Consider the following 24,493-nt stretch of genomic DNA (forward strand, 5'->3'; position numbering starts at 1 on the left):
GCGTTCGCATGCTCGCCTGGTAGAATTTTGCGCTGCACAGGCGAGCGCGTTTTTTAACCGACGCGCACCGTTTCACACTCAATCGAAGCGTATTGCGTACACTTGGTACATGGTGAATAATTTGGACATTTTTTCGGATTATAATGTTCAATTTTCTTTAAAAAAAAAAAAAAAATGTAAATGCAGTAAATTAAAAACACACCTTTGTTTAATGCATAAATACAACTCTTTATTGGCTCGCGTCGCACAAATACACAACCACAATTTTGTTTTTCCCTTCGAGTTTGGTGGAATCAATTACACTTCTCAGAAGGAAAAGTTTAATCATTCGCTTCCAATCCTTCCCCCCTCCCTCCCTCTCTCTTGGCACGTTCTTTACACACCGACTCGTGTTAACATACACGATTTGTTTATTTGTTTGTTTGTTGTTGTTACACAAAGTATACTACTTTACAAATGGCATTTTGCGCGTTGCTTTCTTTCCTGTTCGGTTTCTACTTTTCTCTTTCCATTTGTTTGCTTCTTCTTCTTCTTCTCCTATGCGTTCTCACATCAACATCACATCGTTACATCTTACTACAGTGTTAAAACTTGCTACTGTACTACATTACATGTACACTTACAAAAAATAAACATAAAATACAATTTTAGAGTGATCCTCCATTTGTTTTGTTTTACGTCCTCTCGTCTTAGTTCACAACAGTTTTAAGTCTTGCAACTCCAACAGTTTTGCATAACAGTTTGCAATTGTGGCACAATTCTTTTACACAAGTACTCTACTACGATACTTTTATAGATGGAGGACATTCACACACAATTATTATTTAAAAAAAAAAAACAAGGATTACAATCACTCTCGCTTTTAGTAACTGTTCTACCGGATTACACTTTATACACATCGAATTTTGGGGGTGTTCCTTCCCTTTCCTTCCCTTCCCGCCTTATCTTATTATCTTTTTACACGTTTAATTTCTCCTCCTGTTTGTTCAAACGGTTGTTGGCGGTATTGGCGTCCTTGGAAACGGGACCGTTCGCACACGCCATGTTTCAATCATTACAGCACGATTCAGTGAGCTACACAACACACAATTTACACAGTTACACGCTTAAGGGTCGTTGTTGCAAGGGATGCAATCAAAGGGTTTTTAAGCACATTTTGCCTGCTCTCCTTGATAGATACTCCGTCCCGGCACAAAGAAAATTGAGAGCAAATTGACAATTTTCCTTGCCATTACGGTGGAAACTTAATACAATATCCCTACATGTTTTCCAGCTACGACACACACACAATACACACGCTAAATTGCATTATTTGTGTCATTTTCTCTGGTGAGAAAACAAAATAATTGCCTCCCTTACAGGATGAAAATGTACCTCCTCCTGAAGTACAAAAGAGGGGAAAAAATGGGAATAAAAATAACATCACAAATCATTAATCAGACGCTGCTCCCCCCTTGTCTCTTTCCTTCTCTCTATTTCTCTTTGCAGTCTACAGTCACGCCACGCCAGTCCGTTCGAATCGTTCAAGTAAGTAACGGTTTCGTAACGCTAGCGCCACGTAACGCCTCCACCTCGGGGAGCTTTGGTTTGGAAGCTTTCGCACTCGCAGCAGCAGCGGCAGCGGCAGCGGCACCGTTACTGTTGTTGCTACTACTGTTGCCTGGCGCTTTCGCGAAGCTGTACGACACGCTGTTGAGCTTTTTGGCCGGTGCCGACGGATTATGGCAGCTGATGGGTGAGCTGTTGCTGTGGTTGTGGTTGATGCTACAGGGTGAGTTGTTGTTATTGTTGTTGTTGTTGTTGTGGTTGTTGTTGTGGTGGTGGTTATGATGGTTGATCAGGATACCGGCCGGTGGTGAGGCGACCGTTCCGTTCACTTGACTGGCACTGGTCGCCGTTGGCAGTAGTAGTGGCTGCTGCTGAGGATCGGACGCGGGGACACTGTCGGTGGCAAGCAGTGTTGGCCCGTTACGGCTCGCCATGATCGATGCAGGGGATGTCCCCGCGGGAGACATCACTTTCAGTCCGTTCGGTAGCGGGGCGGCGGCGATCGCTTCGGTCCGCTCACCGTTCAGCCAGTAGGTCAGCATCTCGCCCTTGCCCTTCATCGGCACGAGACCCCGTTCGGTCAGGTCGAACGTGCCGAAGGTGTCGAGCAGCAGTTTGGTGGTGTGGCTGACGTGTATCTTCAGCGCCTCGCCGTTCGATTCCATCCGGCTGGCCGTGTTGACCGTGTCGCCGAACAGACAGTACCGTGGCATCTTTAAGCCGACTACACCGGCCACGCATGGTCCTGTTGGGAGTGGGGAGGAGGAAAAGGAGAGAGAGCAATTAGAACAAAATAAAGCAAGCAATTAACGGGCGTTGAAGATATGATTTTGGGAGAGAAAACTCGTCCCGATGCTGCGAGTTGGCAGGATGTGCAATTAAACTTCTGCTTTGCCATGATTTTTTGCTTTTAGACATGATGTTATTAAATGTTTTTATTTAACTTTATTTATTTAACTTAGCTTCTTCAATGTTCACCAGCACTTGCTTATGAATGATCTCTTCCCACACTTGTTAAAGGGTTTTCCAGCAGTTTTCATAGCTGTAGGACACTTTATTGGCTTTTTCCTGCTTGAAAAGAGCTTAATGTAATGGGAATTAGACTCAATAGCACTCTTGTTGGACAAATCTAACAGGATTTTCCAAAGGTGCTATAGAGTCCAATTTCCATCAAATGAAGTTCACTTCTTATAAGAAAAAGCGCCAAGAAAGTGTCCCACAACTATGAGAACCCCTAGAAACCCCTGTAGGAGCTGCTTTTGAGCGTAAACATAATTAAAGACCACCAGCCTAGCAAACAAATAAACAAAAAAAAAAACTTTCCCAACACAAAGATAATCTACCGTCACACATTAGACACGCACAGGGAGAGGACTTCTTTCCGCGCTTGCTTCAAAAGTTCTTCAATCATTTGCTCCTGCCAGGCTTGTCTGCCACCATGCTGTGTGCTGGAAGCTGACATGCCATCTGTTGCGCAGGAAGTTGGTATCCCATCAGCAGCACCACCACCACCGTCACGCCACTGCTTGAGTTGCCAACTTCACACCTACTAACTGTGACGACGGTGGCGGCTGCTGCTGTTAATTTACCATTTTGTGCGTTAAAAATAAAACACACGCCGTCATTTTGATGGTTACTGTCGGTGACAGTAAGGAATGTCCCGTCAGTGCCGGCAGGCCAGCCTGCCTTGCCGATGATTGCTGCTGGCGTGTTTCCAAAACTTCTTATCAACGCGTCACTGCACACGTCCGCGTGCCACCAGTCCGTTGCGTCACGACACCCAAAAGCGGTTAAAAGCTCGCGCGCACTTGAAAGCATGTTACTAATCGGTCTTAAGATCCCATCCACCCTCTGTGTACACTTACCGCTGTGCAGTCCTATCCGCAACCGTAGCTGCTCGTTCGGCCGATGGCGTATGGTGAACTTGTAGACGGCCGCCAGCAGCCGGAGCGCCATGCGGGAGATTTCCCGCGCGTGCAGATTACCGTTCCGCACCGGAAGCCCGGACACGACCATGTAAGCGTCACCGATGGTTTCGACCTGCGGTGGAGAAGAACGGGTGGATGGGAAGAATCAGTGAATGGGTTGTGATGAGCAGCGTTTGTTGCAACTTTATTGTGCTGTGCTATGGAAGCGCAGTGAGGGTGAAAATGAGCGATTTGTCTTGTTTTGTGGGTCTTTACCTTTCGTGGAAGTTCAATCGTGTTGTTGCAAAAATTATGTGTTTTCTATTAATTACCCCACATTCGCAAAGAAAGTAAGCATGATTTTTAAGGGTTAGGCAGCGTAAAAAGCATGTCTAAAAATCACATTGCAATCTTCATTAAAGCAGAAATGTTTTGAATTGCTTCCTTATGCATCTGCTATCTTGCTATACCAATCATTTAAGGATTGCTATCCAACTCAAAAAGCCGCTATATGTCGGGTTTCGTCGGAAGTTTAAGGTAATAGTTATAGATAATTTAACTGATTTTCGTGTAATATGCTTCTGCTGTAACTTATCATCAATAAAATGCTATCATTCATATAGTTAATTGCATACGTATTCGTTATGATAAAAATCAACTTCGACAATGTGATTCATAGGACTTATCCCAGATGATGATGATGAAGATATTCCCAACTTTTCCCTAGCTTAAGTGAACTGAGAAACTGATCCCTAATCTATAACGGTGCTAGAACATATCCTGATTCCATGTTGATCTTAGGACTGATCCTAACCTTAACTTGTACTGGAAATGATTCCGAAACCCATAATGGATCTGAAATTGATCCCGAATCTATGACGGTCCTGAAACTGCACCTGATTCCATCTCGGGTCTGGATTAGGCTTGGGCAATTCGGTTCATTTTCGTTAATGTGAACGTACTAATACATTAATCTAGCTTAATTGAACGTGAATCGCATTTTCATTGGTTCATTTCAGTTGATAAACACATGGTAAATGGTTTCATTTCACTAGAAGAATGTCATTAGTTTATTACATGTTGAAAATTATTTGGCAGAGTAGGACGATCTCTATTTTGACGGGTGGGACGTTCTTTTTGTGAACGCATGACCAGATCGGTTCACGTTTATATTTGTATTGGATGAGATGAATGACCTGATGTACAAGGACGTTCTTTATAGGACACTCGGGCATGAGAACAACTCAGCGGATTATTGTTTATTGTTTATTTATTGTTAAACTTCAACAGACCATATGTGGCCCTTGAAGTAATATTAATTTCTAGTGTTTTAAATTACTACAATCTTGTCAAGTCGATGAAGGACGCACAGAACGACATGTCAGGTTTGTAACGATCACAGATAAGCATTGAATCCACGACACATAACAAGAAAGGGATCGGAGAAGCCAAAAAACGTGAGTCGCTCCTCCACGTAAGGTAACGGTCTAACACGGAGCGATCTTGGCGGAACGTAGAGGTTGAGCCCACAAAATAGTGCCGGTGAGTCGAGTATCCCACCAACAAACAGACGCTGTGCGTTGCAGTTGCGTTGTTTGAGCGTCACTAAGCCCAGTAATGCACAGCGACAGTCGTATTCCCCCCGGAGTCCCCAAAGAAGTCCGCAGAGCAAAGCGGCTAAATTTGCGCTGAATGGACTCCACACGGGCTAAGGGCCGTGCTGTCGAAGCGCACCATACAACAGACGCGTAGCGGAACTTGGGGCAAGTGTGCCACCTTAAGCATTTCAAGTTATAACTCATTAAAACATGTTTTGCAAGAGCCGATTTAAATCTCATAACCATTTTACATCTATTTCCTCACTTATAAATGAGTTTCGCTTGAAAAAAGTGCAAACAAAACAGTTTTTGAAGCGTTTTAAAAAGGGTCAAAAAAGACGTTCTTTTTTGGGCTATGGGGCAAGAGTGCCACTCGTATGGGGCAAGACGGCCACCTGGTTAAAATAACCGTATTTTTTAGATAATTGGAAATTATTACGTTTGTACCACTAGTGTATGTATTCCTACATGTATTTAGTCAACAATGAACCCTTTTTGACCACCAACTGTACCACAATATGGTTTTTTTACTGTTCTGTTTTTCTGGCGTGGAATCCGCTCACAATAGCGCACCATTCCGCAGCACGCTACAACAATGTTTACATTTTTGACAGCTCGCGCCTATGAAAGATGGTGGCACACTTGCCCCAAACAGAGATGGAACACTTGCCCCAAAAGTTGTAACTTTTTTTAAATTGAATTTTTCAGTGACAAAAAGAAAGTTTTTTTCAACTAACCCCACAAAAAATTTCACGCTTTCTCAGCTATACGGTGGTGTAAATATTTTCTCGGTTGATTGTTCGCATGATTTTTGAGAGCTTATTTGGTTGGATTAAAAAATTATAATATTCTGCTCAATTTTGAAACTCAATATAAATCAGTTCAAAACAATGGGGAATATCGATTGGTCTATATGAAATTCGGCTCAGTATACCTAGTCATTGGAAAGGAACCAACTGTATACACAATTGATCATTAAACTAAAGTTTTTAAGGAAAAATGCTAGGTGGCACTCTTGCCCCGTATGGCACACTTGCCCCAAATTCCGCTATAGGATCAGGATCTGATTCAGAATCTATCAAGTTCTTGGTCAGATCCTAGAAAATATCCTTATTGCGTACTGATCTTCAAAAACCTATATATATCGTTCGTAGAACTGATTTTGAACCCATACCGGTCTAGGTAACACGTCAGGAATCTGGAACATATTCTGATCCCGTGGTGATCCTAAAACTTATCTAGAATTTATACCGGTTCTGGAATTGATCCTGAGCCCATACATTTCCTGGAACATCTACAGAACGGTTCTGAAGCTGATACTGGTCTCACTACAGATACTGAATTTATTTCAATTCTAGAACTGCGACTGTCCAGAACCAGTCACGGTCGCTTAACCAATATCTAGTACCTTCTTCTATTTGGCGTAACGTCCTACGCGGACATGCCGGCCTATACAGGCTTTCGAGACTTAATTCATTACTGTAGTGAGCTAACCTGGCCCGGACTCATTCACGGCGGTAACTCACGGATGACAGCAAATGGTCATCCGTCAATGTATGCGTGTGATCGATCCGGGGGTCATCGGTTGCGCGGTCACGGACCTTGACCGCCAAACACCAGCTCGCACTGAAGAACTAGCGGTCAGCAAGGAAGCGTGCTCGGAGCCAACACCAAGTGTAACAAAGAAGTTGAATATACGTTAGTAAATTTATTAGTAACGCGTGAGTTTTATTCGACCACCTCTGCGATCGAAAGAACATAAAAATTACCACGCAGGCGGATAGTCAATCCTTGGTACGGGGGGACGGTCCATTCTAGGCTTGATCCCATGACGGGCATATGATTGAGTCGTTCGAGTTGACGACTGTACCACGGGCCCTAGTACCTAGTTAGTTTAAGTAACAGACTCTATTACTGATGAACAAACCATCAATCACCAACCTCTACCAGTAGCCAAAAAGTAACAAATATCATTGATGGTGATCTATTGCTAACATTCGTTCAAACAATCCTACCGCCGGTGGGTATGCCAACAGCAAAGTTAACACATCTCACACCACACAATGAATTGTTCAAAAGTTTCCAAATTGCCATTAAAAATCCTCTCCAGATGTGTCTCGAGCAGCAGCAGCAGCAGCAACAGCTGAATCATTACTTCCAACGTCAAACCGTTCGCGACCGCGCGCTGGCAGATTTTCCAGCAATAACAACCGGAAAAACCTACACCACCATCAGCATCACCAACTCCAATGCCCCAAAAAAAAAATGCTTTCAAATCTGCATGAATACAGCTGCGATTGCTTTCGAGGGCGGCATCAATCGCGGAGATGAAAGTACGTGTGTGACGCACATGCCATCCCTGCCCTATAGCTACACGCTCAGTTAAAGTCCCCCCCCCTCGCCGTAGACAAGGACATTCGTGTTTACGAAGTGTTTCCGAGGACGTGTTGACGAAATGAAAATTAATTGCCGTTTGGCGACACTTTTCCTACGGCAAGGCCCCCCCATGGGTGGGATATGGCAAGAATGTTTTGATGCGTGCCGGGTGGCAGTAGGATGTTTTCTCTATTTCTGCTCACTTGTAATTCATTCCCTAGAATTGGTACACATTTGTCACGAGCCGTATTCTTAGGGATACGATCCTTCGTGTGTCGGGCGAGGTTTGTCAGTCAGTCGACTGGGGAATCAATCTGACAGGACAAGAGTTGTTGCAAAAAGTGCCCAAATTTGTGGAAAATCTTGCTTGTTTCTTTGCAAGCACATGTTCCTTTAACTAGAATACTGAGTTCAGACGAAACAAGAAAATAAAGTATGTTGTATGTTTAAGGCCTTCGCACCATCTATCGTTGAAATTGTACTCAAAATTGAAGGCTGAATATTGAAACAAGCTTGCCTTCTAGTAGCTACCGATTTGCCCAAATATCAATCGATATTGCTTTTGATTAGCAGTATTGGCAATATCTGTCACCTGTGTGCATTGACTATCAAGTCTGATGCTGCACACGTCACCTGCTCCCACTATGCTTTTCTCGGAAAGCAATGATTATCATGATATATTGATGAACATCAAAAGCGAGCAGGGAAAGCAGACAGAGTCATTTTATCTAGCATTGGAGCTAATCTTCACTGTTTGTAATGCTCTTCATGTACATTGCGCGCCTTTAATGATACGTGCACGGTCCCTGGCTGCAGCCTTTCATCCATGTAGACACCCGATCTCCGAAAGGTTTCGCTTCACCTGATGTCATCGAGTTCGTTGTGCTCCCCTGCGCTTTATGCCGTTCTGGGGGTCGCTGTCGAACACCTGCTTGGTGGGGCATGAGTCCGGCATCTTCATGACATGCCCCAACCATCGTATCCTGTCAGCCTTCGCCACCGTTGAAATATCACTTCATTGGTGAGGGTACTCTTAAGCCATGCTTCGCAGAAAATCAAGCCGATATCTTTAAGAATCTCGAAAAACCAAGCGTTTGAAAAAAAAAACCCAGAATTATATGAGGTCTTCAAAGAGTGGTATAGTTTTTTTCCTTAAAAAATGGCCACATAGTGTTTTTAGATACTGGCCTGTTTTTTTTCATTCGCTTAGCCGAAGAGTATTCTCATCGAAGTGTGAAGATGATATATGAGGTTTAAAGATTTTTTCAGGAATCTTTAAAGTTAGCTCATATCTGGAGCAATGTATAATAATTACAAAGCTTCCGATTTAGGACGACCACCACTGAAGATTTGAGTCAATATCATGAACTGCTTTACTTAGTCGACCACTGATCAGATCTTTACCAGATCTTGGAGATGATGGCTGAATACAGACACGACACACACCATCTCTTCATTGACTTCAAAGCCGCAGATGATAGCATAGCCAGGGTAAAACTGTACGGCGCTATGAGCTCTTTATAAATCCCGGCCAAACTGATTAGACTAGTTAGAATGACTATGATGAACGTCTCTTGCCAGGTGAAGGTGAATGGAAAACTCTCAGGGTCTTTTGCTACCACCAAGGGTCTGCGCTAGGGAGGGTCAAGGCTTGACTCAAGGCAACCACCTTCTATAAGTCAACCCAGATCCTGGCATACGCTAATGATATAGACATCATTGGTCTGCGGCTCTCCTATGTAGAAGACTGCCTACCAAGGAATCGAACAGACGGCAGAGAACCTCGGATTGCAGATAAACGAGGGAAAGACTAAACTGATGATGGCAACATCATCCTGCCAATAAATAATCAGTAGGTACGTGACGTACAGATAGGTGAACGCACCTTTGAAGTCGTCCCAGAATTCACCTATCTCGGGTCAAAGGTCAGCAACGACAATAGCATGCTATCTGAGTTGCGCGCAAGCATGCTGGTCATGTTGTACGCATGGAAATGGACGACCCAGCCCGTAAAATATTTTTAGGCCGTCCACAAGGACAGAGGAGGCGTGGTAGGGCCAAAAATGCCAAATTGAGGTGACAATATGGCGTGGAGGCGTCCGCCATTAAGGCCGGGATAACGGACTGGAAGACGAAGGCATAAGACCGTGAGCGGTTTCGGAAACACACTGAGGCAAACCAAGACCGCAAAGCGGTTGTAGCGCCGGATAAGTAAGTAAGTAAGCGTTGCTTAGTATAATTTTAATTCCATGTTCCCTTATTTCTACATATTAAACGATTCACGGGAAATTATTTGACATGAATAGATTCGGAGAATCAAAACCAAAACATGTAGCTATGATAATGTCTTTCGTGATTTTCGCTGAGGGAAAGCAATGGCCAAGGAGAAGGTACCAATTGACCAAAAATTACAACCAAAAAATTGAAAATAGCGGAAAAATTAACCCTATACCCTTTAGCTTTAGCCTGTACAGGCACATCCTTCCTGCCACCTGTTTTGTTATGTTTTTAATAAGGATAATTTTGGCATAGATTTAAAACTGAACTATTCCATCAAAACGAGTTTGACATCACTGCTCTGAATAATTCCACAAAAGTCACCAAAGTATGGTTTCGTCACAATGTCTGTATGAATATCGCATGATGTCTAAAAGCAATCATTCGAATCGTACTTACCTTGTACACGTCAAAGTTTTCCACGATCGAATCGAAGCAGGTGTAGAGATCGTTCAGCAGATCGACGACCTGCATCGGGGTGCTCTGCGCCGATATCGAGGTGAAGCCGACAATATCGCTAAAATAAATAGTTACTTGATCATACGTTTCCGCTATCACAGATTTGCCCATGATCAGCTGTGCCGCTACGGATCTGTGTGCAAGACAAAAAACATATATTGTAAAATTAAATTGCAATCGCTTACAGCTCCACGTTACCTGCCGCCACCACCAGCACTTACTTGGGCAACAGTTGGTACAACAGTTCCTCGCATTTGCGCTTCTCTTCGAAGTAGTCCTGCGTTCGCTCGTCCACCAGGGCCTCCAGATTGTTCGCATACTGCTCCATGCGTTGCAATAAATTATCTAATATGTTACCAGATTCATTTTCTCTGCAAGAGATGCCAAAGAGAAAGTGGCAACAGGGAAACATTGTAGTAAGAATGTTGTTCGACAAAATAATAACAGAGGCAAAGAGAGAAAAGAACTGCGCATTTGTTCGGCACGTGGTAGTAAAAGTATTGGCAAAAGATGGGAAACAAAAGCGCACATACACTTCGAAGACAATGTGCTATTATGGGTGGAAGGAAGCAAACTCACACAAACACATAACAAATATTGAAAACAGCAAACGCTCCAAAAGGCTGGCAGCGGCGTATGGTTTTAATTCGTGCCCAACCGAAATGGCCAGCAGGGGAAAAAGCTCCGGTTTCGCGGCGAGGGGTTTTTTTCACAGGAAAACAGCGCCAGCCAACCAGTCAGCGAGCCAGCTGCCAACAGGCAAATGGAAAAGTGGAAAATAAGCGAGGTTGTTGATGCTCTGTCGGTTGCTACTGCTGCTGCTACTACTGCTGCTGCTAATTAAACGATTGGATTCGTCGATGATGATGATGATGGTAAAAGTTTTCCTTATTTGTCGGCCGGCCCGTGCCGATTGTGCTTGAAGGAAGTTTGTGACTTTTGTTGTTGGCCTTTTTTTGGCCGCAGTTCCAAATGCAAGGCAGCGAAAATGAAGAATGGAGTTGTTTTTAAAACAATTTCTTCAATTCGTGCACTTGGGAAGGAAGAAGTTGCTCAGTCCCCACGCCATTCATTGAGTCAGTGTAACATTGGTTTGCCTTTCGTTCTGCATGTCGAACTAATAGTTCGACTGTCTGGCCATCGTTTGTGAAACCCTTTTCTCTCTCTCTCTCTGTCTCTCGCCCGGCGCACCGTTCGGTCTATTAACAGCCAATTAAGTACGGTCTTTGCTATTTTGGTCCACTCTCCATTCAGTTGAAGTATTTGATTAGGTAGAACGGTAGCAACTTGTTCCACCCATCCCGTCTGTGACAATCCGCCAATTCCACCCATCGCCTCGCCGCCCCGGGACCGGTTCGTTCCGTTCGCATTCGGACGTAAAACCAGCAGCAGCCGGGTACGTGGTACGGTTGAATAAGTTGCGGTAGGGCATTGGTGTTAATTAAAGTAACAACCCAGCAGAATCCTCGTACGTTCTACGGTTTTCGGCAATGAGAGAAGGAGAGCCATTTCCAATTCCAACTCCATCGGTAGCTCACCATTCACAGTTGCTCACAGAGGAGGCTCGTTGGGTTACTGGTTTTGCGTTGCTTTCAAATTGTAGCTACGGACGTGTTAGAATTCAATATCTAAAACTGGTGGAATTAATGGGCGAAAAGCTTTGAACAATGCTCTGTCAACGGGACGATAATTCCTTTAATTAGGTGCATGCGTAACGGATTTGATCTGGCATAATTAGTTTGTGTGGCTTTGTTTCAAAAGTTGTGCTTGTGCTTGGTTGGTTTTTGAACAGTTACTGAAACAAGGTTTCAAATTGTTTAACTGCGGTGAAACAGATGAAGGTAAAATGTTGCTTTCATACTGTCCGGGTTAACTTTACACTTCCGTTGTTTTAAATTGAACCGGAAGCCATTGAAACTGATACCGATGAATGGGAAAATTAGTTATTGCAGAGAAAAAAAAACTGCATTTTCAAGCATGGCTTGGCAATTCATTGAGATAGTCTTGTCTGTATCACTAGTGAGGTTGGCTTTCAGTGACTTATTGATTACCAATTGCAGGATAGTCAGTCCTACGTATGGAGTAACGGTTGCGAGTTGATGACCGTTCCACGGGACCGACCAATTGCTTTAGAACAAGGGACACTCGAAACTATTCAACACGCAGGTCGCATTGCTTTGCATGTAACGATGTTGAGGGCCATTTTTCCGGTGCTTGTAGCTAATGCGAACGTTTAAATCTCGTTTTTATATAAAAGCCTAACAGAGTAGACAAAATCTTTATAGCTTTGTATTATTGAAGCTTGGTCTACGTCTCAAAAAAGCAACAATTACATTTTCTATAAAAATAGTCACTATAATAAACGATTTATTTCAACTTTTATAAAATCATTGCGGGTCGCATAATAGGCTCTCGAGGGCTGTAGTTTTAGACCCCTGCGTTCAAAGCATTAGTACGTCCATCATACAGCTATAACCTATAAGCATCAAATCTATGTCAAAATCCATGATTTATTATAAGAAAAGTGGCCGTAACTTAGAAAAAAAGCGAGCAAAGCTCCAACCAGTTTCCGTGGTATAGTTTCATCAAAAGTAGTGGTATAAAAGTGACTTCTAGAACTGAATGTCCTGCTTACGGGTAAATCAATTAGTAATAAACATGAAAGCTGACTAGTGGTCAGTGGATTAGACAAGATTAGATCAGATTACGACTGTTACAAGGTAAGGAGCTACCGAGTAGTAGTATTTCGGTCGAAAAAGTTGGTAAACAAGATCAACAGTAAATGATACTTCATCTTACGCGTAAACTCGTTCTACTGAATTACAAAGTACTAATTTGAGCCTTGGGGCTTGTGAAGCAATTGCATGGGTTTGGACAACAACTTCTTATCTATAAAGAGTATGTATGACTCGTCTACCTGTAGCGGGCGTCTCGATCCCTATTTATAAACATAAGACACACACCACTATACTAGCATAAGGTTAGATGCCGAACGACGAAGGAGCACGAAGTAGGAAATAAAATATAGTTAGTAAGATCTCAACCACTAAACCATAAAGAGTTAGAGCATTACCATAATACGATCATCCGAAACCCATCGCGAAAGATTAACCTCCCAAATACCTTTAGGGCCAAAGGACAAATTATACCTGCAGTAAAATTAATCTACTTTCTGTTTGCTACATTACTTTGCATTAATTGCATTAATTGCAATGCACCAATGCAGGGCGACAGTGGGGTACATACATTTAGGCGTAAAATGTTTTAGCCATGTTAATTTTAGCTACTAAACTCAACTGTGTAGGAATGGAAATGGTTGAAAGATAAAATGGTCATTTCCACCCTCGCCTACCAATTTCATATTTAAAATGCTTTTTTGTCGGCTGCAGTAGGGCTGTCTATGTTTAATTTGATCATTTTAGCCATCCGCCCTTTTTCCCAATGTTTTGTCACTTTTTTTAGCACTCTTTGTACATATGTTTATACCGACCCTTAATTTGTAAATACCGTGGAAGCAAATGAATGATTCCAAACTGTTCCAGAGAGAGAGAGAAAGATATGACCGTTAAAGTGTACGGTCATGATTTAAAATATCCTTTCCACCCCGTACGCGGTAACCCACCGTACAAGGGAAAGCTTTTACGGTTAGCTTCTGTCTTCTGTCCCCCGCCCCTTTGCACAGCACTCATTTCCATCGATCACGAATACAACAACGTCTGCTTTCCATCGCTACTTTTATCGCTACAGGCAATCGAATTCACATCCGATCATTCGTCATTGTTGACGCCCGTCGAACGTACACTTCCGTCACACGCGTTTGCGTACCGTTACGTGAAGGCGGTACGGAATGCTGTAACACACACACACATTTGTCCCTTCAACTTCCATCGTTTCCTTAGCATATGCACTTTAAATTCTCCTAAAATGCTTGTGAAAGCGATTGTGTGCTCTTTTTTCCCGCCTTCTCAATCTCTTCTAGCTTCTGGCTACTGGCATTGAAAGAGGTGAAAGAATGGAACGAATTCGCTTTGTTATTTTTACGCAAAATTGATGTTTATAAAGCTGGTTTCGAAAAACGAGCCTGTGCCGGCGGACGGGAAATTGTTTTTCTTGCGTGATTTCCCACCATGATCCGTGTGCCGTGTGTGTGCGGTGTGTGCACAAGCGGCACCGAAACACCTTTGAAAGCTGTTTTGGTTCCCCTTTTTTCAAACTCGTTGCATGAGCGAAAGACCTCTGTGTGTGTGTGTGTGGTTGGTGAAAGCTTGATGTTTATTGCATAGTTTACGCTTTCAAGGTGATGAAATAAGGAAGCAGACGGAAGCGGTGCTCGATCAACGGAATACGCGTCGTATATCGTGTGTGGTGCTGCAGATGGTGCCGGCACTTTTTGATTGAGCTGTTCGATAGAAGGTTAAATGAGTGCAACATTATAACGTTCTTCGAGCAGGTGAGCGAAAGGTGAAAGACTGGAAGGGTTAATCGAACGATAGAAGATAGAAGATTCCACCATCCACAGCGAATGATGGATGTGTAAGAGATGCTGTGGCCAGAAACTCAAAAGTAAATAGGTGTACAACATAATAGATTTATATAAAATATATAAACAAATCTTAAGCAGCATAATCCGCAATTTTTGCAAAAATGCTGTTTCTTGGCCCACCAATTACTAAAGGTCTCGTTTTGCTTGTTATAACAATTTTATGACATTAAATTTTAAATTAGCCGGTCTCGTAGTACAGTCGTCAACTCGTACGACTTAACAACATGCCCGTCATGGGTTCAATCCCCAAATAGACCGTGCCGCCATACGTAGGATTGACTATCCTGCTATGGGGGGAAATCAATTAGTCACTGAAAGCCAAGCTCACGTCACTAGTGGGTACAGGCAGGCCTTGACCGACAACGGTTGTTGTGCCAATGAAGAAGAAGAAGAAGAAACTTTAAATACTCTGTAAGGCAGACTTGTGCAAAAGCTCTTCTGTTCTGTGTGATAGTGTAAGTAAATGAAAGTTTAATCTGCACAATGACTCCTTCCGGCAATCCTCTATTGGCTGGCTTGGCGCACTCGAATGCACTTCGCGTTCAGTTCAGTTTTAATCGCTGTCCCCCTCTGTACGGTGAATATTTATACAAACTAATAGTGAAAGTAAAGCAAACAAAAAACTCTCTCCGTTCACAGTGCTTTTGGAACAAATTCAATTTGTCGTTCCTTTGCTACTCTGGAAGGAGATGGGAACGAGTGATCCGGGCCGGACAGACAGATATGCAGACAGACAGACAGACAAACAGCCAACAGCAGCCGGTGGTAGACAAATTGGCAACGATTTGATACAATTTCCTGCCATCGGCATTTTCTTTTAACGGCTGCCCAAACGACAAGGTACAGGGACACAATGCTGAGGTTGCGCCGAGGGAGGCAGATTCTCGAAGGACGGTAATTGGAGCAAGTGTTAAAATGAAGGAACCAGATTTTTATCATCATTTTGTTGGAACTTCCGCTTAGAGGTTGAGCTGATGAATATAAAGCAAATGGGAAGAAAAAAGAAGAACTGGCACACAAACGCACGCACACACACACACATACACGGACCAATTTTATATAATTCTGTACAAACTAGAGAAAGTTAATCAGCTGCGAAACATGGTTTCAGGAGCAAGTGAAACTCTCAAGTACTAAGTTGTCGGAGTGAAGGGAAGAAAAGCACCAAAAAAGGACAACGTAGAAACCCGCGCCCCAGTGCGGCAAAAGGTGTAAAGGGAAGGATGTCTCGGGTTTTCCTTTCCAGCAGCAAGCAACTTTTCCTTCACAAGTGGCCAAATCTACCATGCGCCTCCATGCACGTTAGGCGAGCTTTTCTTCACCCTGGTGAAGCAGAAAAACGAGCACCAAAGTCTTTCTTTCTATCGCTTTTGCTGATTGGCTTCCTCTATTTCGGTCCGAAAATCACCGGCCCTGCCATGGTTCGATTCGATTCGATTCGCCAGATTGATTATCGTTCGCCGAGCATGTTCCAGCCGTCCATTCTGAATCGCGCTGAATGGTAAGCGTAAAGATGATGCGTGCTGCTCACTTTCATTAGCCGTCCCATTGAGCACTCAATTACCGTCGAGCGAGCATCGGGACTGGGTATTGGCTTGCTGCTCTTGAAGGCAACAGAAGGAAAGGCAAAGCTTTATTTTGGTACACATTTCGATGTGTTTTGATTGATGAGCGCCAGCGCTTTATGAGAAGTTTTGCTTCATATTGGTAGAAATTGTGCCTTTGAACAGGGCAAGTCTAACACGCCCAATATGATGTACTCATTAGTAATAGTATTCAAAAAGTGAATGTGCAGACTAAAGCTTATTGAATTACCAAACAACATGCGGAAACTGGTCACTTACTTGTTAATTTTTCTGATGATGGTTTTGAGCCCACTAAAGTCGGGTCGGTCTGTCGGTTCCTCTGACCAGCATTTGATCATGATGTTGTTTACATCCTCGTACGAAGACTCGTCCACCTTTGGCCGGAAGGGAGCGTCCAATATTCCCGGCCCGTCTCTGACTAGTTTAATAATTTCTGCAATTGACAATTAAAATAGCAAAATATTACCATCACATCTAGAAGGCCTTGATATTTTGGAAACGTAAACGTATACACCATCTGGAACAGTTGTTGTTCGCATCTGCTTATCGATTGTTTATTTTCTGATATGAAGGAGACAAATTTTGTGTGAAAAGCTTCGATTCCAAATTGCAAGACCGAAGTAGATAGTGTTGCCAACGGGAAAATAAAAAATGCCACCGAAAAAACCGGGCAAAAAGGTTACGATTCAATTGCGCCCGTTGCAGCGTGCACGAGGCTCCTCCTTCGAACAGGACCCTGCCGCAGGACCATCGTCTGGCGCACCCGTCAAAGCAGTTCTAAAGAAATCGCGCTACAAAATCTATGAAATACCGCGCAAGTCCGAGTTTTCCGAGTATCTCTTAAAGCTACGGCGCGAACAGGAGCGGCTAGAGCAGGATGATGCAGATCTGCGAGTTGAACCACCGGCGCACGAAGCTGCGGGCCCAAGCCGGCAGGCGGAAGCACGGCCAAAGTTGATAATGTTCGACAATCCCATCAGCCCGGTCAGGCAGGGCAGTGTCGTTGAGTATCGGCCGAAGGAGCGCCACCCGTTCAAGGAGCTCGTTAGTAACTATCTGCGACGAAGCTCGCATCCAAAGCAGCTGCTCGCTCTGTACAAAATACCGGTGGTGAAAAATTGGGAGCAAGTGATCGAAGATTCGCTGCGCAAGATGGCGGCCGAACGATCGACCCGGGGGGAACAGTGGAAGCAGCCGCGGCTGCAGTGGTTAGATGATTTGGAGGAAGCAAATCGCCAGCTACCGGAACCGACCCGCAGGCGGAGGAATATGTTTGATCCTTCCATCTGCTGCTTTCTGGCGTGGTTTGGAGGTCGTCGCCGTCGTCGACGCCGCGGTCAGCGCTGGTCGGATGCTTAAGCTGCACTGCTTACCTTTGGGAGATTTCTCCTCGGTGCCGAGATAGAACGGACCCTGGCGCGATACAATTTCCTGGATGATGATGCCGAACGAGTAGACGTCACCTTTCTGGCTGCCCGCCGGCGGACACTGGGGATCGCGCAGCAGTTCCGGAGCGGTCCACAGCAGCTCTGCAAATAGATTGTGCAACATATCGTGAGGCTTAATATTGATTTTAAGAGCGTTTTCGCAAGCAAAAAACACATACTTTGCCAGTAGGCATAGCTCTCGATGTCGGCATCGTCGGTGCTGCGGCGCAGCTGATGCAGCCCAAAGTCCGTCACCTTTAGCACGAACCTCGAATCCACCACACAGTTGGACGACTTGAGCGAACCGTGCGAGTGCAGATCGGTCGAGTGCAGGAACGCCATCCCCTTGACGATGTCGTGCATCAGCGAGATCTTAAACATCCAGTCCAGCTTGATCGTTTCGTTCTCCAGTATGTCCTGCAGCGAACCCTTCGGGCAGTACTCGGTCAGAATGAACGGTTCCGGGTGCAGATCGAGACAGGCGCCGTAGAACCGCACCAGATGGTCGTGCTGGATGTCCTTCATGCGCTTGAACTCCAGCATCAGCGACCGGGTGAGGCTGAGGTTTTGTACGTTGATCTTCTTGATCGCCACCTTGCAGCCCTTGTAGAAGCCGAAGTGGATGTAGATCTGCCGATCGCCGGGCAGCGAGTTAAGATCCTCGGAGTAGATCGTCTGCAAGGGAGTGGAAGCGACTATCGATTGGTTGTTTCTTTCGATTGCCGGGGTGCTTTCTAACGCGCGCTACTTACGGCTTGGCTGCCCCGCTTCACCATCGAGTGGAAGCTGCCGCGATGGCCGCGGCTCGGATTGCACGACAGCACATCGTTCGGGTTCACCTTCCAGGTCATGGAGTTAATTTCCGCCTCGAGCTTGTAGTGCCGATAGCCCACGATGGACGCGATGCCCATGCAGACGACACAAACCCCAAGCACGAGCGACAGTATGGCATAGCCCGGCAGTGCTGTGTGAGGATGAAGGAAAGCAGAAGGAGGATCGTTAAGTTTGTGTCGAAGAAATCCCCTGGACGGGGGGTGTGGAAGTAATGCTTACAATTATCCGGACACAGGGACCCATCGAAACCGCAGGTCGGTCGGTCTGGCGGTGCCTTTGTGCGATCGCCTGCCCAGTGGATGGCTTTACCCTCGACAAACTGCAACCCACCGCCGTAGTAATAGTTTGCCACGACCTGAAAGGAAGATGCAAGGAATATTGCGGTAAAAAACCTCCTCAACCGGAAAGGAATGACCTCCTCCTCCCGCCGGTTACTCACCTCAAACAGTCCCGTCTCGGGGTTCAGATCGAGCAGGGAATAATTCGATATACGGTCACCGTTCGAGTCTATCGTCACGTTGCCGGTAATGCCCTTAAAGCTTCGGCCCCACATCAGCTGGGCCAGGTGCGTACCGTTGATGGGCTGCCGGAGGGCACGCTCCACCCCGAGCTGCGCAATGCTGTCATTGAGGGCATACGCGTACAGCAGTACCGCATCGTAGAAGGCCGTCACAAACGTTGACACGGGCTCATCCTCGGCGTACGTGTGGTTGTACTTTGTCTTGGTCAGTTCCTTCACCTAAAACAAGACCACGCATGAGTGTGTGTGTGTGTGTGTGAAAGTCAAATAAAAAAAAACCCCAATGCAAAGCAAATCGAATCTGAAACCGCGTCTAATGCGCAGAAAGGGACACATAATCTCATTTAAGCCAAGACAAACCCACTCGGATCGCGCGCGTGGCAAGCATACTGGAACCATACTCTAACAAGAGGACGTGCATCTTCACACCGAGGGGTCAGGGAGGGAGGGCGCAGATTGGGTCTTACAATTCCCGTCACGTACCGCACGAGAGCGATTGGATTGGATATGGAGGGGATTTCCGAATGCGCCCGCCTGCAGCACGCAGACCGAAGGAGCGGAGGCAAAATCGAAGAAAATAGGATTTTAAACTGCTTCATTCCACCGGGATCGGTGGGAGATTTTCTAACCAGCGTGGAAATCGGTTCTACATTTTTGCTTCGTTTTTGCTTTTCCCTTTAATGAAAGCAAACCGGAAAAGTGGTCAAACTGGTGTGCGGTGTGGCGTGCAAATTCTGAGAACTAGTGAAGTGGTGTGAACGGCAGTGCTGCCGACACAGGAACCGACGACACTCGCCCAGTGCACTTCAGCATCAGAGGAGCTTCGGTAAAGCAAAGAGAGCCGCGCCTTTATAATGGGGAAGAGGGTTTTATTTTAACTTTAGTCTTTCTTTTTTCTTCTTTCAGCCGGTGGATTAAAACCCGTAATTGCTTTCGAAGTGGAGCTGCCGAAAGGGACTTTTTGTAAGCCGCAGTGCTAACTAAAGATTAATACGGATGGGACGCGGCTTAGGCGCTGAAGGAACTATTTTGCTGCGTTAGATTATAGCTCGACGGCCCCAAGATTTACTGTGAGAATGTGCGTTTAATAAGTTGAACGGAATATTAGAGAATTTTAAACTTATTCGTAATTTTTGGAGCAGAAAACCATAAAAAAACAATCCCATAAGCCAATACATCCCTCAGAACTGGGAAAAGAAACTCTTCAGCTGCTTCTAGCCAGAGAGTGAGTGTTCCGGGTAAACTTTTATGTATTAAAATTCCCACCGTAAAATCGATTTACGAGTCTTGCAACGCATCTTGAAATAGTTTTACAATTTATTACCAAACCCCCATTGAAAAAACTTTTTACTGGAAACACATTCTTAGTCAAATTCCGACGGGTTCGAAAAGACAACGGCTAGGAGATATCGCCCAATAAGGCAACATTTCCCCGTTCGCTTTGGGAGGGGGCTTCCTTCACTCGACAACTTTTCCTTCCACAGGCAGTTCGTCGTATTAGATGAAGATAGAGAAAGAATGTTATTACTTTCAGTATGACAGCAAAACTGGACCGTCACTGACTCACTGGGGAGGGAGCATGGCGTTTCTCTCTCTGGACGTATGGGATGGGGAAAAATTAAATCAAGTACGTCATGACAATTTCCCCGGGCAACTAAACTTGTTCCTTCACATTTGCTTGACATTTGTCATGGTTGCCCCAAGAGATGAGACACAATTGAAGGAGGGATTTAAAAAGGGTTCAGAGCAAGAGAGAGAAAGAGAGAGAGTTAAAAAGAGAGAGAATTTGACCACCAAACCAGCAGACAAACTGCTGAATGCGGGTTTCTATCACGTTGCGAAGCTCCATCGTAAACTTTTCCTACCAGCCTTAATCCCCGTGCTGCCAGCACAGGGTCAGTTCTCGTTCCCCTGCTCATGGGCGAGTTAAAGGGGTCACTTCCCGGCATACTTTCTGCTACTGCAACTCGTCAACTCTTTTTCCATGCTTCCCCTCCCTGGTGGTTGTTGTAATGCCCAGTGTGATGAGCGGTAATTGAAACAGACTTTGCCCGCCCATTCCCAACATAAACCCACTCCGTCAAAACCTTGACCACTGGGAAGCGGAAAACCACCCGCAGCACCTGCCAGCGAAAACTAGAGCGTGGAGAGAGAGAGGGGGGGAACTTACCTCCTTGGAAAACTGACGATACTCTTCGTCCTCCGGTTCGCGGGCAACCACCTGTAGCAGGGCGGTGAACGCTTCCTTCGCCTTCTGGTTGCGCTCGTCGGTGTCGTTTTTGGCGTACCAGGGTGGCTGTTTCGTGGCCGTCATGCTGTGGGTGTGTACGGTACACGGTGGTAGTGTCGCCGATTGGAAGTTGCAAAAATGAACGAGATATAAAACACGAGCGAAAAAGATGAATGAATTTGAATGCGAAACAAGACCCATCATATCTTCGGTTCGATGAAGGGGATGATGCAGGGTTGGTGGGGGAACAGTGAGAAGCATAAAACAAAACAACAAAAAAGGACAACCAACCCAACCGGGTGGGTGGGTTATTACGAAAATGAAATGGAAATTTCTCGGTCGCTCCGGTTTAACCTAATACACTGTGTCTCTCTAGTGCGGGGTGGGAGCCCGCCTTTGGGACTGTCGATGCGGTGGTTCTTCGTTCGCGAAGGAGGTTTCAAGTGGAACTTGCGAGCAGCATACGAAGAGCATGGTTAGACACAACGGTAGTCCGACTTGGGTCGGATTTAAGGTCCCTCAAGTATGCGCTAGAAGCTAGTAGTTGAGTTGGAACGATGCTGGAAAGATTTTGATAAACCGGCACTGGTTGCAGAATTTGATACGTGTTTGGGGAGGGAGGGGGGGGGGGGTTGGACCGGGATTTGCAGCATGGATGAAGAAAGGCATTGTTTTACGCTCATAGTTCATAGTAGTACGACAAAAAAGTAGTCTAAAGAAGCATGCACTAGCATCGTTTCAATATTTTTTTACATATTTAAATTTCATTTTGAAGGCGAACATTCATAGACAAGGATATAATAGGAAAATGAACCTGAATTGCAAATCCAGAAGTCCAGAAGTGGTCTGGATGAAATTGAGAATATTTTAAAAGCAGCATGAAATTTTTGATTAAATTGAAATGATAATATTTACTGTTGATATAAATTCAGACTGGTGGCGGTAGGTGTGAGATAGATCAATAAAAAAGGAAAAGGATTCAATTTAGGTATTAAGATTGATGGATTGTTGCATTATTTACACATGAAGAAGATACTCGTTTACTTTCCGCGAGAAAATCTAATAAAGCACTACCCGACCGAACACCAAAAGCTCCTTTTCCATTCAATTGAAAGCTCGCCTCCCGCACACATTACGCTAGAATGAGGGGATAATCCTCCCCCTCTACATTGTCAAACAAACAAATGGAAATAGGAAAACCGTGAGATTGATTCCCTCTTCCCCTCACCGTCCCCTCCCTTCGTTCCATAACGTACCTTCCAAAGATTTCAATGTTGAAGAACACGTACTCGCCACTGTTGACCATGTTGAGTTCGGCGGCCGCTAGCATAATTTCCCGTATTGTCGACGGGCTGGCACACATGATGACAACTGCAAGGTAAAAACAAGAGAACAAACAAACAAAAATGAAGAAGATGATAAGACGTTTGCGTAGGGTACGATAAGAAACCGTTAAGTAGCGATGCGCACAAATGGTGAAAGATTCTGGCAAACACCGAAAAGCTAGAGCAAACATGCTGCTCCTCCAACCAATCAAGGGGACCGGCGAGTTCGACGACGATTGATTTTCGCGCAATTGCGCTAAGCGTTGGCTAATGGGGGAAGAGAGGGGGTGGTGGTGGTGAGGGGGAGGGGTTCTTGTGGAATGTGTCGCAGGAGCTTGTGTTCAGGGTGGGCGAGTGGGTCGCGGCTATTTGTAGTTGCTTTAATAGCTGTTTGTAGCCGAAAAGCTTTTTCAGTGGAAGGCAAACATTCGAAAGATGGGGAATTGGGTGATTTGTAAAAGCAAACATAGGAACAAAAAAAAAAAACAAATCCTGTTTCGTAAACGTTGTTTTGCAAACAAGATTTTGCAACAAGAATGCGCCCCTCGTGAGGGAGGAAAAAGCGCGCGTACACTTGCTTCTGCGTAATGGATAATCTGTCACGCTGGTCGCGAATTTTGTCCCATCAATTAAGCTTCATATTTTTCGGACGAAAAAATGCAGCACGTGGGATACACAGACGGCTGTGTGCCCTGCCGGGGTTAAGGAATGTGCCAGTGGGTAATTTCGATGGTAGTGAGCTAACGCTGGTGCTTGAAGTTTTGCACAAAATAAAGTTCTTATTTCTATGAAACTGTGTTATATATATAATTCTCCGAAGGCAGCAAAAACTAAAAGTTTTGCAGAGAATTTCAAATTGTTATGCTTTCAGTATCATAAAATTTGTTACGTATTTTTATTCTATTTAGTACAACGTATGCACGATTTTAAGTTTTGTTGTACTTTTTGTGTGCAATTCGTGGTGCATTTTTGTAAACCTTCCGGTAAAATCCACTTGCATGGCAACAAAGCTTTTAGTTTATTTTTGAACACATAACATATAAAGCATTTTCCTACCAAGAAGGAGAGGGGGGGGGGGGGTTGGGTGAAATGCACTGAGCTTGAACTGCCCATGGAATACAAACAAGAGAAAACAACTTTGCACAACATTGACCATGACACGCTACCGTGCAACTAGACGTTCCGCCAAATGGCGTCGCGCCGTGAAAGGTTTCTTTTACGTTTTACCTCCATCGTTAGAGATCAAAGCTATTTAAAAAAATCTTTACGATGATCTGGTGCGACCAATTATTAAATATGCTAGTATTTGGGCCCTTCACGATTCTAGTCAGCTTTTTGTATGAAGTTTGACAATTGGAGGCTTAAATAATGTAAACACTCCATACAAAACCACACACAAAACTAGCCTGCGATTTTCATTCTAGTTTATTCTAGCCTTAAAGCTAGAATTAGATTCGAGTACCTGCTCGAAAAAATGGCAAAATACGGTGTTGTTTACATGTACCCCAAGGTGCATTAGAGAGATCAGGTGGTGGAATATGGAATCAAAGTATATGTAGTCCAGGTGGTCGCATAGCATGTTTTGTATAACCAAATTTGAACATCATTTTTTGACAGAACGGTTGAAAACTTTTGCTCAAACAAGCTTTCTGGAGGCTTGACGAATACATAAAACACGCTTTAAATCTTCATTCAGAAGCTGAAGCAATAAAAAACAGCCTTCTAAATTCATACACCTTGGGATAAGCCCACCTGTATATTATACTCAATTAGATAGCTGCTCGAAAACTGCTATACAATGCAAACAGCTGACAGACTGAAATTTCCACCTACGCACTTTAAACGGAAAGTGTTCTGTTATTT

General features: G+C 44.6%; 2 protein-coding genes across 4 annotated transcripts in view; one reads left to right on the top strand and one right to left on the bottom strand.

The window, feature by feature from the left end:
• Positions 1–203: 203 nt before the first annotated feature.
• LOC1269185 (atrial natriuretic peptide receptor 1) overlaps positions 204–24,493 on the bottom strand; it is a 39,832-nt gene continuing 15,542 nt past the window's right edge. For all 3 annotated transcript variants that reach the window (XM_307791.6, XM_061641723.1, XM_061641724.1), the window contains 12 exons: positions 22,562–22,676; positions 21,246–21,390; positions 18,995–19,294; positions 18,775–18,910; positions 18,474–18,685; positions 17,901–18,396; positions 17,668–17,823; positions 16,553–16,727; positions 10,387–10,536; positions 10,106–10,298; positions 3,414–3,588; positions 204–2,293 (listed from right to left, as the gene is read on the bottom strand). In XM_307791.6, the coding sequence (XP_307791.5) occupies positions 1,524–2,293; positions 3,414–3,588; positions 10,106–10,298; positions 10,387–10,536; positions 16,553–16,727; positions 17,668–17,823; positions 17,901–18,396; positions 18,474–18,685; positions 18,775–18,910; positions 18,995–19,294; positions 21,246–21,390; positions 22,562–22,676 (3,023 nt within the window). In that variant the 3' untranslated portion in view covers positions 204–1,523. The remainder of the gene's footprint in view (positions 2,294–3,413; positions 3,589–10,105; positions 10,299–10,386; positions 10,537–16,552; positions 16,728–17,667; positions 17,824–17,900; positions 18,397–18,473; positions 18,686–18,774; positions 18,911–18,994; positions 19,295–21,245; positions 21,391–22,561; positions 22,677–24,493) is intronic.
• LOC133391105 (uncharacterized) lies at positions 16,737–17,660 on the top strand. The gene has a single exon (XM_061641726.1). The coding sequence runs from the start codon at positions 16,946–16,948 to the stop codon at positions 17,651–17,653; it is 708 nt and encodes a 235-aa protein (XP_061497710.1). The 5' UTR covers positions 16,737–16,945; the 3' UTR covers positions 17,654–17,660.

This window comes from Anopheles gambiae, chromosome 2 (genome assembly GCF_943734735.2).
Source record: "Anopheles gambiae chromosome 2, idAnoGambNW_F1_1, whole genome shotgun sequence".
NCBI lineage: Eukaryota > Metazoa > Arthropoda > Insecta > Diptera > Culicidae > Anopheles > Anopheles gambiae.